General features: G+C 44.4%; 1 protein-coding gene across 2 annotated transcripts in view; it reads right to left on the reverse strand.

Moving 5' to 3' along the window:
- Positions 1-15,868, reverse strand: part of COG5 (component of oligomeric golgi complex 5) — a 189,735-nt gene that overhangs the window by 979 nt on the left and 172,888 nt on the right. The window contains exons 19-22 of one of the 2 annotated variants that reach the window (XM_075145513.1): positions 12,109-12,185; positions 11,493-11,619; positions 10,857-10,936; positions 10,387-10,529 (exon numbers count right to left, since the gene is read on the reverse strand). In XM_075145513.1, coding sequence (XP_075001614.1) covers positions 10,478-10,529; positions 10,857-10,936; positions 11,493-11,619; positions 12,109-12,185 — 336 coding nt within the window. In that variant the 3' untranslated portion in view covers positions 10,387-10,477. Of the gene's footprint in view, positions 1-10,386; positions 10,530-10,856; positions 10,937-11,492; positions 11,620-12,108; positions 12,186-15,868 lie in introns of those variants that run through there. The other variant, XM_075145503.1, reaches the window with a different exon arrangement.

Consider the following 15,868-nt stretch of genomic DNA (forward strand, 5'->3'; position numbering starts at 1 on the left):
AAAAAAGAAAAGTAGCTAAAGCGATTAAATAGCATACAAGTGGTGTAAGTTAGTTCAGCATCTGCAACTGACATTAATCGACTTCCCTGCTACAGAATTTTCCTCAGATATCTTGCGTGTCTCTGTGGAAGGAGGTGGGCAAGAAAGGCCTTACAAAGCTCTACATAATTGTTTCATGATCTTTCTCTCCTTTCTTGCGTGTTTTGAGGAGCGAACAAGTTAACATTTAAATAAGCAGCAGGAGCATGTTGCAGATGGCTTGAAATGACAGCTCTGACGCACAGACTCGGGCACATCGCTGTACTGGTAACCTTTAGAAATGAAAAGAACAGACTCCAGCTGCTGCCGACGCCAGGGTACAACTTACAGAATGAAAACTGGGACACTGGTGAACGAGAGATGCCTTCAGGTGATTTCCTGGCTAAGTCTTTTGAAGCGCCACTGTCCTTCAGGAAATGCTGCGCTAACCCACAGACAGCGTCTCTGTGCATTTGTACGTCGTTGCTGTGTTTTTCTTATACATTGTCGTAGGATGTCACACATATAAGTAGTCTTGTGTGATTTACACAAATACAGACATTTCAAAGCTGAAAGGGACAACTGTGATTACGTACTTGTCTGTACGTAATTTAACTTGCTTTACAACACAGGGCCACCTTTCATCCAACGATTCCAGTAAAGTTGAATGACAGCGTATCTGTAAAACAAAGACTTTGTAAATGCTGATCTGTTCAGCTTTTTGACTTGATAGTTCGTTAGGCCAAGTTTCTTTTGCCATACTTAAACATGGCTTCTAATTTAATTGATTTTCGTCTCCATTTTCTCTTCTGTTTCTTCATGGAATAGATGCGATGATTGTGGGATTTCCTTCTAAAGTTGTTTGTTTATATTACGTTCCATTGGCGCTACTTACAGCAAAATTGTGACATTTAGGAAAATACATGCACAAACAACAGCCCCCATTTCAAGTGGGGACTAAGACACCTCCCGGTGCACGGCTGTTCCTCTCCTGGTTGGTGCCAGCTGCAGCGCTAACACAGACCGTCATCACAGACCTTCCCGGCTGCACCCAGGCAGGGCAGCGGAGCTGAAATCGTCACGCTGGGTCACTGCGTGGGGAAGCAGTCCTGGGGTTTTGTCTCCTTCCTTCCTTTATGGAAGTGCGGGACAGATCAGCACGGCTGCTCTGCCAGTGAGGGGGTCTGCTGGGTTTTGTTGATGTGGCAGGAACATTCCCGGTCCCACTGGGGGAAGGTGGGTGCTTGTCGCGCGCATCTGGGGATGTGAAGGGGGCCGCGGGGTTGAGGGAGGTGGTAGCAGTGTCGTGCATATAAATACACAGCAACTGCTGTAAGATGGGCTGGGCCAAGGCGGGCATAGCGGTGTTTATGTTCGCTGCTACTTCCAACAGCTGAGCTTGCGGTGAAACACTGCGTTCCTGCACAGAGTTCAGGGGACCTACGGCAGCACTGCCAACCCATGCGTGCCTGCTGGCAACTGGAGGTGACAAGAAGTGAGCAGGCATTTAATTAGGTAAGGCTTAATGAAAGCAGAAACACTCAAGAGTGAGACTCAGCCTGTGTTTCACGCACACATACAGTCTCCTCCTGGAGTAAGACGACGAGAGAGGAGAGGCCCAGACCCCCATGGGATGCTGCAGCACTGGGAAGCTACCACCAAGTCTAGCAAACCTGGCAAACCAGAACAGGAGATGGTAGGAAGACGCGGGGTCGTAATACACGTCGTTACCTGCCAGTAAAGCTACTGCTAAACCAGCACGGGCTCTGAACTTCCTAAGTGAAAACTAAAACCCACCCATGGCAGCACTGCTGGGAATCTCCAGCAAAGTTCATTTATTAACAAGTGGGAGACGCTCCTGAGGCCAAGAGCCTGTACTTGGTTTGCTGGAGAGAAGAGTCTGAGCGTTGGGTTCCGAGAAGCCAGTGACAGCGATGGGCTGCTCCCGGGGCTGCATCTGCTCCTGCCAGCGCTTCCCACCTCCATCAAAGCCCGGCGCGGACCTGTAAGCCTCCCTGCCAGAGTGCAACAGGACGAGTTGGGTGGCGACACGCGCGCACACAGAAAGAAACATGCTTGCACTCAGACTCCCCGGCCTGTCGCTAATGGAGTCTGACGGGGAGAGTGAAGCGTGCAACTGTGCCGAGCACAGGATGGGAATGAAACAGCACGGGCACGAGGCGATGCCCACCACCCGCCCCAGCTCCTGCCGGCCCCAGGCGGGGCAGCTGGACTTCAGATTCCCTCTTTGCTGAAACCCAGGGCACATTGTCTGAGACTGAGGTGGTGCAAAAGGAGGATGGACTGGATTATGGGAGAGAGTTGAGAGGTTTCAGAAGAATAAATTGACTGAGCAAAGAAACAGTCCCTCATGTTGGCAGGGCTGCACTTGAGAGCTCTTCAATTTTGATAACAACTTACTAATGAGTTACTGCTGAGGGGTCCACACCAGCTACCAATACTCTGAAGAGTCACTTGGCATTTTTTCCACATCAACAAACAGCAAGAGAAAAGTCATCCCCCGTGACAGCCAGAAAGGCAGGGAAAGAATATTTATTTTATCTAGCCAAAATAAAGCTGACTTTTTGCACCTGGTCAGTTCCCTGAAAACCTTCAGCCTGCTCTTCCCAATCCTCTCTGGGGAGCAGCACAGGGTCTACAGAGAAAGAGGCAACAACTAAAAAACTGCTTGCTGCAGCCAACAAAGCGCTTCGGGTGCAGCTCACCTTGCTCCCAGCAAAGGCCATCAGCATGACGGACTGCAGGGAGGTCAGGCACATCCGCAGGTGAGTTTCAAATCCCAAGATTTAAAGAGACCGGGTGAAAGGGACAGCAGGTAAGTGTGCTTTTTAGGTGAACTGGCCTCTCGTGGCAATGAGGGGCAGGGCACGTCATGAGCAGACTGAGCAGCAGGTGGGAGATGCAGGCAGGGAAGGCTCAAGGATCCCATCAAGATGAGGGGAGATGCTTCAGGAGAGTCAGATGTGTCTCACATTTCCAGTCAGGTCAGCACTCAAGCGCTCTGGTCAGCAGTAATTGTTAAACATGTTAGACGTTAGTTACCTGTCACACTGTCCCTCACAGCATCCTTCTTGGACAAGTTGTCCAACTGTGGGATCAGCGGGTTCACAGTGCGCTGGGTGAAGAACTGGCTGAAGGGCAGGGCTCAAAAGGTTGTAGTGAATGGGGTTACACCTGGTGACCGGTCGCCAGCGGTGTTCCTCAGAGTTCAATTCTAGGGCCAGTCCTGTTCAATATATTTATCAATGATCTGGATGCAGGAGTTGAATGCACCATTAGCAAGTTTGCTGATGATATCGAACTGGGAGGTGCTGGTGACTCTCTTGAGGGATAAGATGCCTTGCAGAGGGATCTAGACAGATTGGACCATTGAGCTATGATCAATGGGATGAAATTTAACAAGTCCAAATGTTGGATTCTGCACCTAGGACAGAGTAATGCTGGGCCCAAATATAAATTGGGAGAGGAGTGGCTGGAGAGCAGCCCTGCAGAAAGGGATCTGGGGGTGCTGGCTGACAGCAGGCTCAATAGGAGTCAGCAGTGTGCCCTGGCAGCCCGGAGGGCAAACCACATCCCGGGGTGCCTCAAACACAGTATAACCAGCCGGTCACAAGAGGTGATTATCCCGCTGTATTCAGCATTGGTGCAGCCTCACCTTGAATACTGTGTGCGGTTCTGGGCCCCACAATTTAAGAAGGATGTGAAGTTACTTGAGGGCATTCAGAGGAGGGCAACAAAGCTGGTGAAAGGGCTGGAAGGCATGTCCTATGAGGAGCGGCTAAGGACTTTGGGCTTGTCTAGTTTGGAGAACAGGAGGTTGAGGGGTGACCTCGTTGCTCTCTCCAGCTTCCTGAGGAGGGGAAGTGGAGAGGGAGAGGCTGAGCTCTTCTCCCTGGGATCCACTGACAGGACGCGTGGGAAGGTTCAAAGCTGCGCCAGGGAAGGTTTAGGCTGGACATTAGGAAGCATTTCTTTACCGAGAGGGTGGTCAAACACTGGAACAGGCTGCCTAGAGAGGTGGTTGACGCCCCAAGCCTGTCAGTGTTTAAGAGGCATTTGGACAATGCTTTTAATAACATGCTTTAACTTTTGGTCAGCCCTGAAGTGATCAAGCAGTTGGACTAGATGATTATTGCAGGTCCCTTCCAACTGAAATATTCTATTCTATTCTATTCTACCTTCTACAAGGTAGAATAGAATAAGTGCCTTGTATTAAAAAGACAGTTGAGAAACTCCTGTGACAGTTTTCTTACTGTAACTGTCATTCTTCTTGCTGAATCTCTCCCCTTCCACTCACCAGAGTCCCTGTCTTTTCCTCTATACACTCCCCAAAATTTGCTGGGCGCAAATAGTTTTTAGAAGTCATCAAAAGCTGAAAATAGAAAAAAACATATTGACCTGTTTAACTTTAAAAGCTCTGACACCTCTTGGTGAAGTTGTGGGTTGGCATCATTATCCAGATGGTAACACTGCTATCCTTTTGTGACTTTATCTCCTTGCTTTGAAAAAGCCCTTGAAAAAGATGACAGAGATAACCAGATCCCTTCAGATGAAAGGGAGAAGCTTTACCCTAAAAGCAGCACCCAAAACCACTCAATGTCAGCCCTTGATAATCCTTAGGCAGACTGTTATTCCCATCAGATCAAACAAGAGGGAATGAGATTTAGGCTACGCTAAGTGCCAAAACCAGTATTAGAGTCCTGCTGTCACACCTTCCAGCAGCTTTTATCTTTTTCCTTTCTCTCCTGCCTCAAAAGGATCTGATTTAACTGGCAAAACCAACTCCATCAGTAGCAGCTGTTGTCCTCTTACAAATCAAAAAGCACCTAAAAGGAACTTGGTGAATTGTTTGGTGGCCTCAGAACTGCCCAGACCCTTCTCCTTCCCAGCAGGGACCAACAGCCAACAGAAGTTGATCTTTGTCAGCTCTCTTCTGCTTTGTTTGCTCTTTTACTGTGGCTTTGCTTGTGTTGTTCGAGAGAAAGAGAGTCAAACGTTATCAATACGACCAGTCCAGGAACATCTTAACTAACTCTCTCTTCTGCTCAAAAGACAACCAATAATTACTGCTCCATCAATATTGTAAGGTGAATTCTCAGGCATTTTTCTGAAACAGACCTTGTACAGCTCTGCATTAAACAATGAAAATAAAAGCCTTCTCAATAATCTAAGACTAAATGCATTCACTATTTTCCCGTGTCCCATGTTTGCATCTCCAAGAAAACTATTTAAACGCTCTAACGCTGAGTGTTAAAATACAATTCATAATCAATAACTTGACCCGAAACACTAAAACAGAAGCTTGCTTCTTCTCAGACAGTAAGAGTTTTGCTAACAGCCAAATCCATGACAAAGGCATGGTGAGCATCGACTTCTCACTAAATGTAACATTTATGTCAGGCTCCCTTGACTTGTCAGCCTTCAACTTGTGAACGCTATTTTGCAAATGCCACATCTCCCATTGGGGGGGATTTCACTGTAACTCTGGGGGAGCGGCTGACGGGAACGGCAGTGCCAAGGGAATGAACCAAGTCATGGAGAAACATCTACCCAACACGGGACACGGGTACCTCCAGAGCAGAACCAACCTAGGGAACTACCTGCTTCACGTACCCGTTGAGGCAGGGCAGCAGTCTGCCTCCCGCATGGGCAGGTGTAAGAAAGCAGCTGGAGGGGCCTCGCACAGAGCGAGAGGGTGAAAAGCTGCTGCAGCTGCTGAAGGCTGGGAGCCAAGAGGCAGCCGCAGTCACCTGGAGCTCCGTGCCCTAGCTGGTGACCTCGGAACCACTCATAATCATGGTCAAGCTCTGATCAGCTCAGGAAACTCTTCTCTGCATTGCTGCCCATGGTAACGACACGATGGTGACAGGCCAGGAAGCCTGTCCATCCCATTAGGAACAGCACCCCTGGTAACAAAAGGTCCAGGTAGTAAAACGGCAGAAATCACGAATCCAGGGAGAAAGAATGTTTGGAGTCCAGAGAATAATGGTGAGGTTGCTTCAGAGTGTGAGGGAGGAATGGGCTGGGAGAGGTAACCAATAGTCATAAAGTAGATGTGATTTCAGAAGTACATTTGGGATGGGAACGTTGCTTCTCTGAAGACAGTTGCCAGGTCTTAAAGGTGGGATTTCGGGACTGTGACATACAGAAATACGGACAGTGCAAGAAGTGCTTACAGCAAGGCAAGATGGCCACTGCTGCACACAGCCAGATTTCAGCTCAGGCTTGTAACAACAGGCTTCACTGAAGTTGCCGAGATGCCTACATGACTGTACCTCATTTTGGGAGATAAATGAGTTTAGCAGCAATGTTAACACTTGAAATGCAGATTTTATGATGACATTTTTGTAAACTTTACCAGTCCTAGCTCAAACGAGCTTTTGTAACTATGCTGGCAGTACAGAATTCAATTCAGATGCACCGGTTTACCATTAAAATCTTGTATTAAAAAAGGGTAGGCTTGCTCCTGTAGAGGACACTGTAAAAACACTAGTGTATAAGTAGTGATGGAAAAGTAAACAGCATCATTGGGTGAAAGCAACATCATCAAGTCTCCAGCACAGAAGAGATCACAGCTGTTGTCATATATAAAGATGTAATTTATAGTTATATTACCGATGTTTAAGAAGATGGAAGAAACCCTGTTTATGTAATATACAAAACATACTCTTGAAGGGATTTGACTAAATAATGCCCTAAATTCAGCATCTTCCAGTCTAATAAAGGACATAAAACCTGTTCAGCAATCTGTTTCTATTTTAAAAGACAAGCTATGGTATACATTACAAATATTGTTTGTAAAAGAGAGCTATGGAAAGTGGGTTGGTGGGATGTTCTGCGTATATTAATGCTTCATTAAAAATGCCGTAAGAAGTAAGAAAAAAAAAAATCTAAGTTTAAGATGCCCTCCCACATAAGGAAAAGGATTTTAAAGCACTTATTAAATTACTTCACTTGCTTGAGCAAAAACATGAGCTTTCTTGGAAATCCAGACAAGCTGATTATATAAGACCCAGATCGTTCTTTTTTAAAATGTTATTTCAACTCATGAAGATTTATATCTATGATTTGGGCTGTGGTTCTTAAAGGGATATCAATACGTATCATTTAGAATTACTCTAATTAATTAGTTAATTTTATATGGAATTGTGAATACTAGCGCTACCCTCCTGGGCTCTGACTCGGTCAAATGCAGCCTGATTTAAATTGTAAGCTTCAGAAGAGGCAGGGATCATCTTTCTGTTCAGTAGCGGGGTAGCGCCCTGTGCAGTCGGGTCACAATCAATTAGCAGGGCAGCTGGAGGACAGCAGGGCCAAGACTTTTCTTTAGTACTTTGTTAAAAGCGTGTTTGGTCTGCAAACGTCAGGGCAAAGAGGAAAATGGAAAATACGCTGTGTAAGAGCACATCTGTCTGACACTACATCTATTTAATTGAGTGCTATAAAAGTTGCTGTAAAACCGAACAGTAAAATCTCCAACAGCATCATCTGTAGGACAACAGATTAGCAAGAGACCTCTCCGGTTTATTCCAGATTGCATAATAAAGAGATCAAAGGAACTGCGCATTGACAGACAAGCATAAACGGCACGGAGGGTTTTTATGAATGGCCTGGTGCTGTCCCGGGGAGCGCTCAGCCTGCACGCGGCAGCCCTCTAGCCACGCTGCGCGGCTGCCGCTTGCTTGGTTTAAGCAGAGCGGAGCAGTGACCCAGCACGGCGCTGCTGCTTGCGGCAAAGCTGTCACACTGCTGCACCTAGCGAGACTGAACCTAATCTAATGCACAGATGGGGCTTTCGTGGTGGTCCCCGAGCTGGCATTTCTCCCTGCCCCCCCGCAGGTTAGTGGTCAAAGCCACTCTCTGGCTCAGGACATCAGCTCGTTATGAAAACGAACGCTTCACCGGGCCTGACTTTCAACTCTGCTCCAGCAACAGTGTGCTTGAATAAGGGGAGTTTACCCACACTTAAATGGTAAAGGTAAAGAATTTGGCCCTTGGGTGGATGAACTGTCCTTCAAGCTGGCTCAAATCCTGCCATATCTAACAGGAAGGTTTCTTTTATAGAAGAAAAGTTGAGTTTTCAAACTTAATTTAAAAAGAAAAAGAAAAAAGTGCCCTGGCTGCTTACAGAAGCACTCCTTTCAACACAATCCCCACTCCGGGAGGACGCCTGCAGCAGGGTCATCTCACCTAACTTCAAATGCCTGCAGGGCAGCTGTCCGCCTGAGAGAGCTCCTGTGTCCCAGCCCACGCTCCCTTCACTGAGCAGAGAAAATGGAGCTTTCAGGACACAAGGCAACTGACCTATTTTAGGTACCTACTTCAGGATGAGATGAATCAGCCCCAGCAGCGCCTGTTTCTCTCTGTTGACTATAAAGGGAGTCTAGCTAATATACCTCTGGCCAGGTAAATCCCACCCTTCATGCTGAATACAAGCAGAAAGAAATGCACAAAAATGCTCAGAATGCTACTAATTCATAACATTAATACCACGCTGCATATGAAGCATTTCAGAGCTATAGAGCGGAAGAAACACTGCAATTAGTGTTAATATGAAGCTGTAAGGATTCAGATAACACAAGTAAATTAATATCCAAGCAGCAGGTCCCTAGAGTAATTGCACAGTTGTTACAAAGGGAAGTTGCAGAAAATTACCATTTGCAAGGCTGCAGCAAATGTAAAGATAATTTGTTGATGTAGGTCAGTGCAGGGATCTGAAGGCTCAAAACACCCAAGGTTCAATTAGCACAGCTGAACAACTACAGGTGGAAAAAGCTTGAAGAGGGTGACTGCTAAAAGACTCCAGACAAATGAGCAAGATGCCTGTAGTTCAGCTTAGGTTCATATGAGACTCATGAAGAGCAGGCTCTAATAATAGAGTATTAAAGAAAATATGAGTGAAACATGTTCATATTAGTGACTGACATTTGCTTGCCTGCCTTATGTATGGATAATCAGCCTATTTAGAAATGACTAACAGGCATGGGAGGAGATGGTAAAAAGGTGAATGCATACGGCAATGCCTACAGAGGTTACCAGTGTCTGCAAAGGAGAACCATCCCCTTCACTCACTGCATTCAAGTGTTGGTCAGGTACCTCTGCTCTTTGCTCCCAAACATGCAGTGCTACACGAGCTGCCAATCAAACTACCCGAGGGAAGAGTCTGCTTGATAAATCCAGTGTAGTTAATTCACATGGCTCAGCAAAGCTGCACGAGTGGTGCCTGCAAGCAGTGGGCCTGGGAATGGATGGAGAAGCAGCCAAGTGTCCCAAGGCTTGTCCCTTAATACCTCCATGGTCAGAGCAATTTATCAGTGTCTGAACATGACCACGAGCAAGCCCTTTAACTGAATCAGTCTGGATGAAATTTAGTTGCAAGCAAAGACAAAAATGTGTTGTAGTTTAAGGATGGCATTTTCAAATTTGTGTAAAAGGATTGAAGAGAACAAAATCCCATCAGTTCTCAAATGATTTGCATTCTTGGCTTTCTCTAACATATCTGAAATTCAACATTGTCAGTTTTGCCAGTACTATCAGGACAGAAATTACAATCAAAATATTCATAACTAAGTTACACATACAGCTGTATCAGCCCTGTACCTATTACCCATTCCCCTGTAATTCAAGGTGTCATGGCTTAAGATACAAAAAAACCTAGTTTTGTAGCCAAACTAGACTAACAACATGTATGATTTTCAAAAGATACTCTTTTAATACACATATGAAGAGACATAGTTTGCATTTTAGTATTTTGGAAATAAATCCTACTAACATCTACTGGTGATCAACCAGTATTTCCTTAATTGGCCCGAGTACTACACTGGCCTGTATGGTGCTATTGGCTTCAAGAACTGTAAATATTTATAGCAGACTCCTCTTGGCTGCTTTAAAAGTGTGGACAGATAATGTTCGATTTTCTCAAGCACAACCACTGCTGGCTGGAACTTAAAAGTCAGCTTTTATGATTTCAGCAGAAGTTGGCAACATCCACACGCCTAAGTTCAAGGACAGAGTTGGCTCCCAGGCCAGATTGAGCCTGGTGCAGCTATGTGTGACAACCTTTCCCGTGCCACTGGAGTGAGTGACACTGAGGTCAGGACAGGACACCGAGAAGTTGGCTGGAAGAGCCAGGGCGTTAGGAGCCAAACGATCCTTGAATCCTGAGGATCCTCAGGCTGGCTCTGTCATGTTCATACAACACATCTGTTCTCTCTAACATACTTTAAAAATCTGCTTGTTTTGAAAAACAAGACTCCTCATAACTTTTCTTAAGATGCAAAATACTATTTAGCTATAAAGACATCTACCCTAGGAAGATTTTAAAAATTTGACGTAATTATAACTTCCTAAAGATCCCAGGCTGATTTCCTGAAGAATAACATTACAGGGGTGTAACAAGGGTCTTCCATTTTTAAATTCCTACCTACATGTCCATTGCTTAAGCTTCCAAAGCTTCTCTTCCCTGATACAGAAGACAGGATGGCTGCAGCCTTGATTTTCCAACAGTTGAGAGAGGCAGTTTTGATAAAACACAGTATTAATTTAAACCATCATTATACATGGTTTCCTTCTTTTGCAAGAGGATTATGTGCTCCTTGCAAAGGCACCAGAGGGTTTGGGTATGGGGGGCAGAGGGAAGTGTTCAGTTTATATATTCTCCCATTTTGCAACTCATCCCGTGAGTGGAGAGAGGGTAATGGTATTTATGATACATCTCCTATAGCACATTTTTTTACTTTTCAAGACCAGTCCTGGTGTGCAGGTAAGTTACTGCTCCATTATCATAAATGTAGAGAAGAAAGAAGCATGACTTTTACCGTATGAGAGCAAGCCTGTCTTTTTCAGATGGATGATCATCAAGCCACTGGGAGTATCGGGCAATGGACCACTCAGCCCTCTGATACAGAGAAATACAAAGACCAATTACACATAAATGTGAAAAAGGAATCACACACACACCAATTTCAGAATCAAATATGACATAAATGAAGGCCACGTGCGGCTCTCTTAATACTGCAATGAGGCAGAATGAGTTACGGAATCAGAGACAATTAACAGAAATAGCCCAGTATGTTATTTGGAAGCTCAGAGGTGATCTACATCAGCTGTTTGCCCAGTTCTGACAGGGGTTTGAATCTAGATTTCCTGCATCTTACATAGCAGGATCCGGGCAATTTGCAGTCTGGGATGAGACCTGGGATAATTTCTTCTATGAGCTGACGGAATATTAAAGAATTGAGAGTCTATTTAAAATCAGCTTACCATCTTCCTACTGTTAATTAATCAAAATATGAAGTCAATGACCATAACACATTTGCCACAATAAAAACAAAAGCCAACAAATCATATAAAGTATGAGCTTGAATACTTTTCAACTAAAATAACTAGGGTGAACTACAATGTTCATTCCTCCTTAGGACATCTTGAAAGGAAAGACAGGTTGATCTTATTACCTGGAAGGGTGATTTTAACTCTGGTGGTGCTCTTGTAAATAAGAACTGAAGAATAATGCTGAATGGAATAACCTCTCCCAGAGCCGGGCTACTGGCAATATGCTCACTGGTCTGGAAGAGCAGTGGTCTGGAAAAATGTAACAATATACTGGTGAAAGGAAGAAAAAGCTTATCTTATGCATTAGAAAAATGCCTGTATGGTGGCAATATTGTGTTAGGATAGAATAATTTAATTTTTTTCCACTAGTCTGCATCTTAGGTTTTCAACACAGGTTCAGTTTGTAAAAATTTACAGAAGTTGCCTATTGTAATTAAACAACACAGGACTGTAAATTTTATATTTCAGTGAAAACACTTAAGGTAACTATAGAACTCACTGTTGCACTGAAAGCAACACAAAAAAGTACAATTTGGCCAACATTTGCATGACAAAGATTGTTAAATCATAGTTATACTCTGCATAAAATTTAAAAGAACTTTAATCTATTTCAAATTTGCAGGTGGGTGTTGCCAGAAAAGCTCTCAGTTCAATCAGAACTAACACGAGGTAATAAATCAGTTTTGAAATACAGTTTGGTTATACTGCCAATTGCTAGTTCCTGCGACTGCAACTCACCTGAATGACCTCAGCTGTCTGTAAGATTTTCCTAGGTCAGAGACTCGCCGACACAACGGTGCTACTGCTAACTCCATCTATAAAAACAAACATTTTAATTTGAATTAGATTGTCCCAAAATATAAAACTTGGTACTGAAGTAGCTTGCCTTTAAGCAATAATCCAAACTTGCAGACCAAGTCACTGACTTCTTGCTGGTGGCTGAATTTGAGACAAGAAACTATTCTTTTCTTTCACACTGCATTGCCCAAGCCAAGACTTTTGCCATTTTCTTAGCAACACAGTAAGCATCCTGTGACAAACAATAGTGATAGTCTATGGTTAAGAACACAAGGGGTGTTGTGAGCTTTCTGAGACTGAAGATTTGTTTCTCGCAGCAGGTTTATTTTGTTGGTGATGAGTTTCCTGATGAAGCACTTGTGTCAATACCCCAAAACTCTGACGGCAGCCTGTGAAGAAAACAAATCTAGGCAGGTCTCCACAAACCACTCCTAAAGCAGTAAAAATGCCCACCCATTTCAGCTGGGCACCCTTTCCTTTGGTGAAGGACGAGGTTAAAGTGATTCCTTCTTGAATGCTTGGCCCCAAATTCTGGGGCACAAAACCTACGCAGATTAGACAGAAGGCAGCTGGGACCTATTGCCACAGGGTCATATGGAATCACAGGCAAAAGAGCATCAGTAAGAGCATTATTTGCATACTTATTTTCATACTGTTTGGTCTCTGAGTTACAGCAGTCATCTTTAAAAACAAACAATTTTCAAACACTTTGTTTTTTAAACACTGGAGTTCACCTGCCTTTTCGAACAAGAGCCAGGTTCTGCTTGGGTTTTTACATCATTCACATGAGACTAAATTCTGTCACAGGCTCTTCATTAACAGTGAGGACACAGAACAATTTCACTTCCACATCCCAGACTGAACATGAACATTACATGGCAAAATTTCAGTTAATATGCACACTAATACAAACACCACCATAAGTAAAGTAATTTTAGCCAGATATGGATTAAGTCTTTATTTTTTGCATTCCTGAAGTGTCAGTAAACAGAGGAATGCAAGCTTTATTCTCCACGTACGTTTTTTAAAACCAACTTGAAAGACTATTCAGACTTTGATTTCCACATAATGCACAATTAAGCTAAGTTTCAAGGGACGAGAGCTAAAATAAGTAACAAGATCAAAAACACCATACAATGAGCTTCCCATTAAGTAACATTGTTGAATGAGTTTCAAAGCATTTGTGATAAGACACTATTTACAGCGAAGTCTTTAATACTATTATTCTTTTCAGCTGTAGCATTTCCTCAGACAGAGCTAGCTGCTGGGCCACCAGCTTCACCAAGAGCACGTAATTATCCCGGGGTTCCAGCATAAACAAAAAAGATGGTGTAGCAAACTATGATGCCATAGTTCATCTAAACCCAGAAGAAATTAAATCAGCAATTAATGCAAATCAAGGCCATACACTTCAGGCACCCATCTTAAAAAGCAGGTGGCAGGATGGGACTCATCTCATCTACTTCTCAACATCGACAGGTTCTCTTCACACTCAGTGGAGAGAAACAGCCACCTCTGGGGTACGATGCATCTTTCCCCGAGATAGACATCTAAAATAGGTCAGGTGGGTCATGTTGTAGGAGTATCTACCTACATGACACTCAGTCAGACAAAGCTGAGGAAGCCAGAGGACCTAACCCAGGCACCTACGCTTCCTCTACAGACAAGGAGAAGAGGGCACCTCTGAAGGGCGATGGGGAAAGCCCCACAGAGCTAGCCTACAGGCAGTGCAAAGCCACTCCCCGAGCCTAAGAGCCTTGGAGTACATGCCCCACATCAAGCACTTCCAGGCCGCTTGAAATCTGCGTTTTATATTAAGCAGCAACATGCAGAAGCAGAAAGTGAATAAAAATCCAGGACGCGGAAATAAGGATCTTTGTCTTCTGCTTTCAGATGAATGCTCCAACCCTGGGTAATAGCCCGGCTCCCTCCTGCCTGCTGCCCTTCTGGCCCCCAAATCTACTACTCTAGGCTATGAATTGGCCCCTTCTCTACAGCTGGGTGGGATCCCTGCCCTGTCCCCCCGTAACCCTTGCAGCCTGGGGGCTAGGTCACGTCTCCTGCATGCAGGCGCAAGGATACCTGTTTCTTGGGCTGAAGAGCACGTACAACCCAGCTCTGCACTCCCGAGGAAGCACGCTATCCACCACACAGTGCAAAAGGCACGCATATGGGAAGCCAACGTCCCCACGCTTGAGGAGGAGCCGTCAGCTGCTGTGCCGTATGCTGAATTTGCCGGCACAAGGGAGCGAGGTTGAGTGCACACTCCCAGGACAGGCAGGTTCTCCCTGGGGATTTCTGCAGGGAGGTGCTCCAACTCCAACCTGCGATGAAGCTTAGAGCAAGTTCAGCATGTTGTTCCCCCAGATCCCTCGGGACACTTCTGAGCAGGTATGGGAGCAAAGAGGCCGGTCTGCTGCACAGGATCAGGAGCAAGTAGCCAAAAAGAGGAGCTAATGAAGTAGGCTTTGCTGCATCATGATACAAGAACCCTACAGACCCTGAAAAACAAGTGGGAGCAAGACTCGGATTTCTCCAGAGCTTCTTTTCAGGCATCGGTATTGGCTAGGGGCAGCTGGAAGTAATTGATATCCTGCAGGAGCTGGTGCCGCAGCTCTGGTGGGAGCCGTGGGCTTGTAGCTGTGAAGAACCAGGGAGAAGATAATTCTTTTAGGTGCTTTAGAGAATTTGATAACAGGCACAAACTGCCAGTCTGACTTGTGCAAACAGAGATGCATGGATCAAACTGTACTCATGAGGGGAAAGAAATCCCAGCATAGCAAAATATAATTTTGCTTAATAAGTTTTAAATGATTGTTTCACTCCTGAAACATAATATGATGTAATGAGATGTAAGTGAAACTTTCTACAGCTTAACCAATTCCTTATGAAAACAAATTTAAATGATTTCTCTTGAACATACTTGGCAGTTTCCATAAATCAACATTTTTAGTCTTAAGTCCTAAAGAATAAAATTTACTTTGGAAAATTCTATTACTTCATCTTCAACCTTTATTCACTGTAGGAAATTATTAGTACTGCTAGAACTAGATAGATTTAATGGCAGCAGATGGTTGATTCGTGAAGTGCTAGTTGCCAAAGAAAACAATTGTTTTTAAGCTTTGCAGCATACTATACCATCTCAAATTGACTCATGAAGAGTGGGAATGAGTGAAAACTAATGTGGTAAAAATGTACATAAACCACAGAAACTTTTTTTTTTTTAATTTACAGCACTAGTCTGCTATGTGTTATAATCCAATCTCTCCAATAAAAACTATACTTCGCATAATAACTAAGATTGTTTTCTTCACTTGAATTTTAGCTATTTGTCTGAGCCCAATGATGTAGTGAGATACTACAGCATGTTTCTGCTGTGACATTCATTTCTGCAGGCCCACTGCGGGGTTTTGTGTCTCCACTGAGCACCACTGGCCCGGGAGCGAGTGCTGGGGAGGAATCATTTGGCTGGAACAGCTGCTGTTTTTAAGGTGCTGGAATTGGGCAGAGGATTGAGCATACATCACTTCTTGGTTTTGCTACCTGTCATCACCTGAAGCTGCATGAACTGTTGATTCATGCAGCACGTTTATACTGTGGCAGCTTTTGTTATGATATATAGCTATAGTTTCCAAAGCATTTTGGTGAGCTTTTACAGGTCGGGTGATGTTTTTGGCTGTCTGAAAGCCAGTATTTGTAT

This window comes from Calonectris borealis, chromosome 1, assembly GCF_964195595.1.
Source record: "Calonectris borealis chromosome 1, bCalBor7.hap1.2, whole genome shotgun sequence".
NCBI classification, from domain to species: domain Eukaryota; kingdom Metazoa; phylum Chordata; class Aves; order Procellariiformes; family Procellariidae; genus Calonectris; species Calonectris borealis.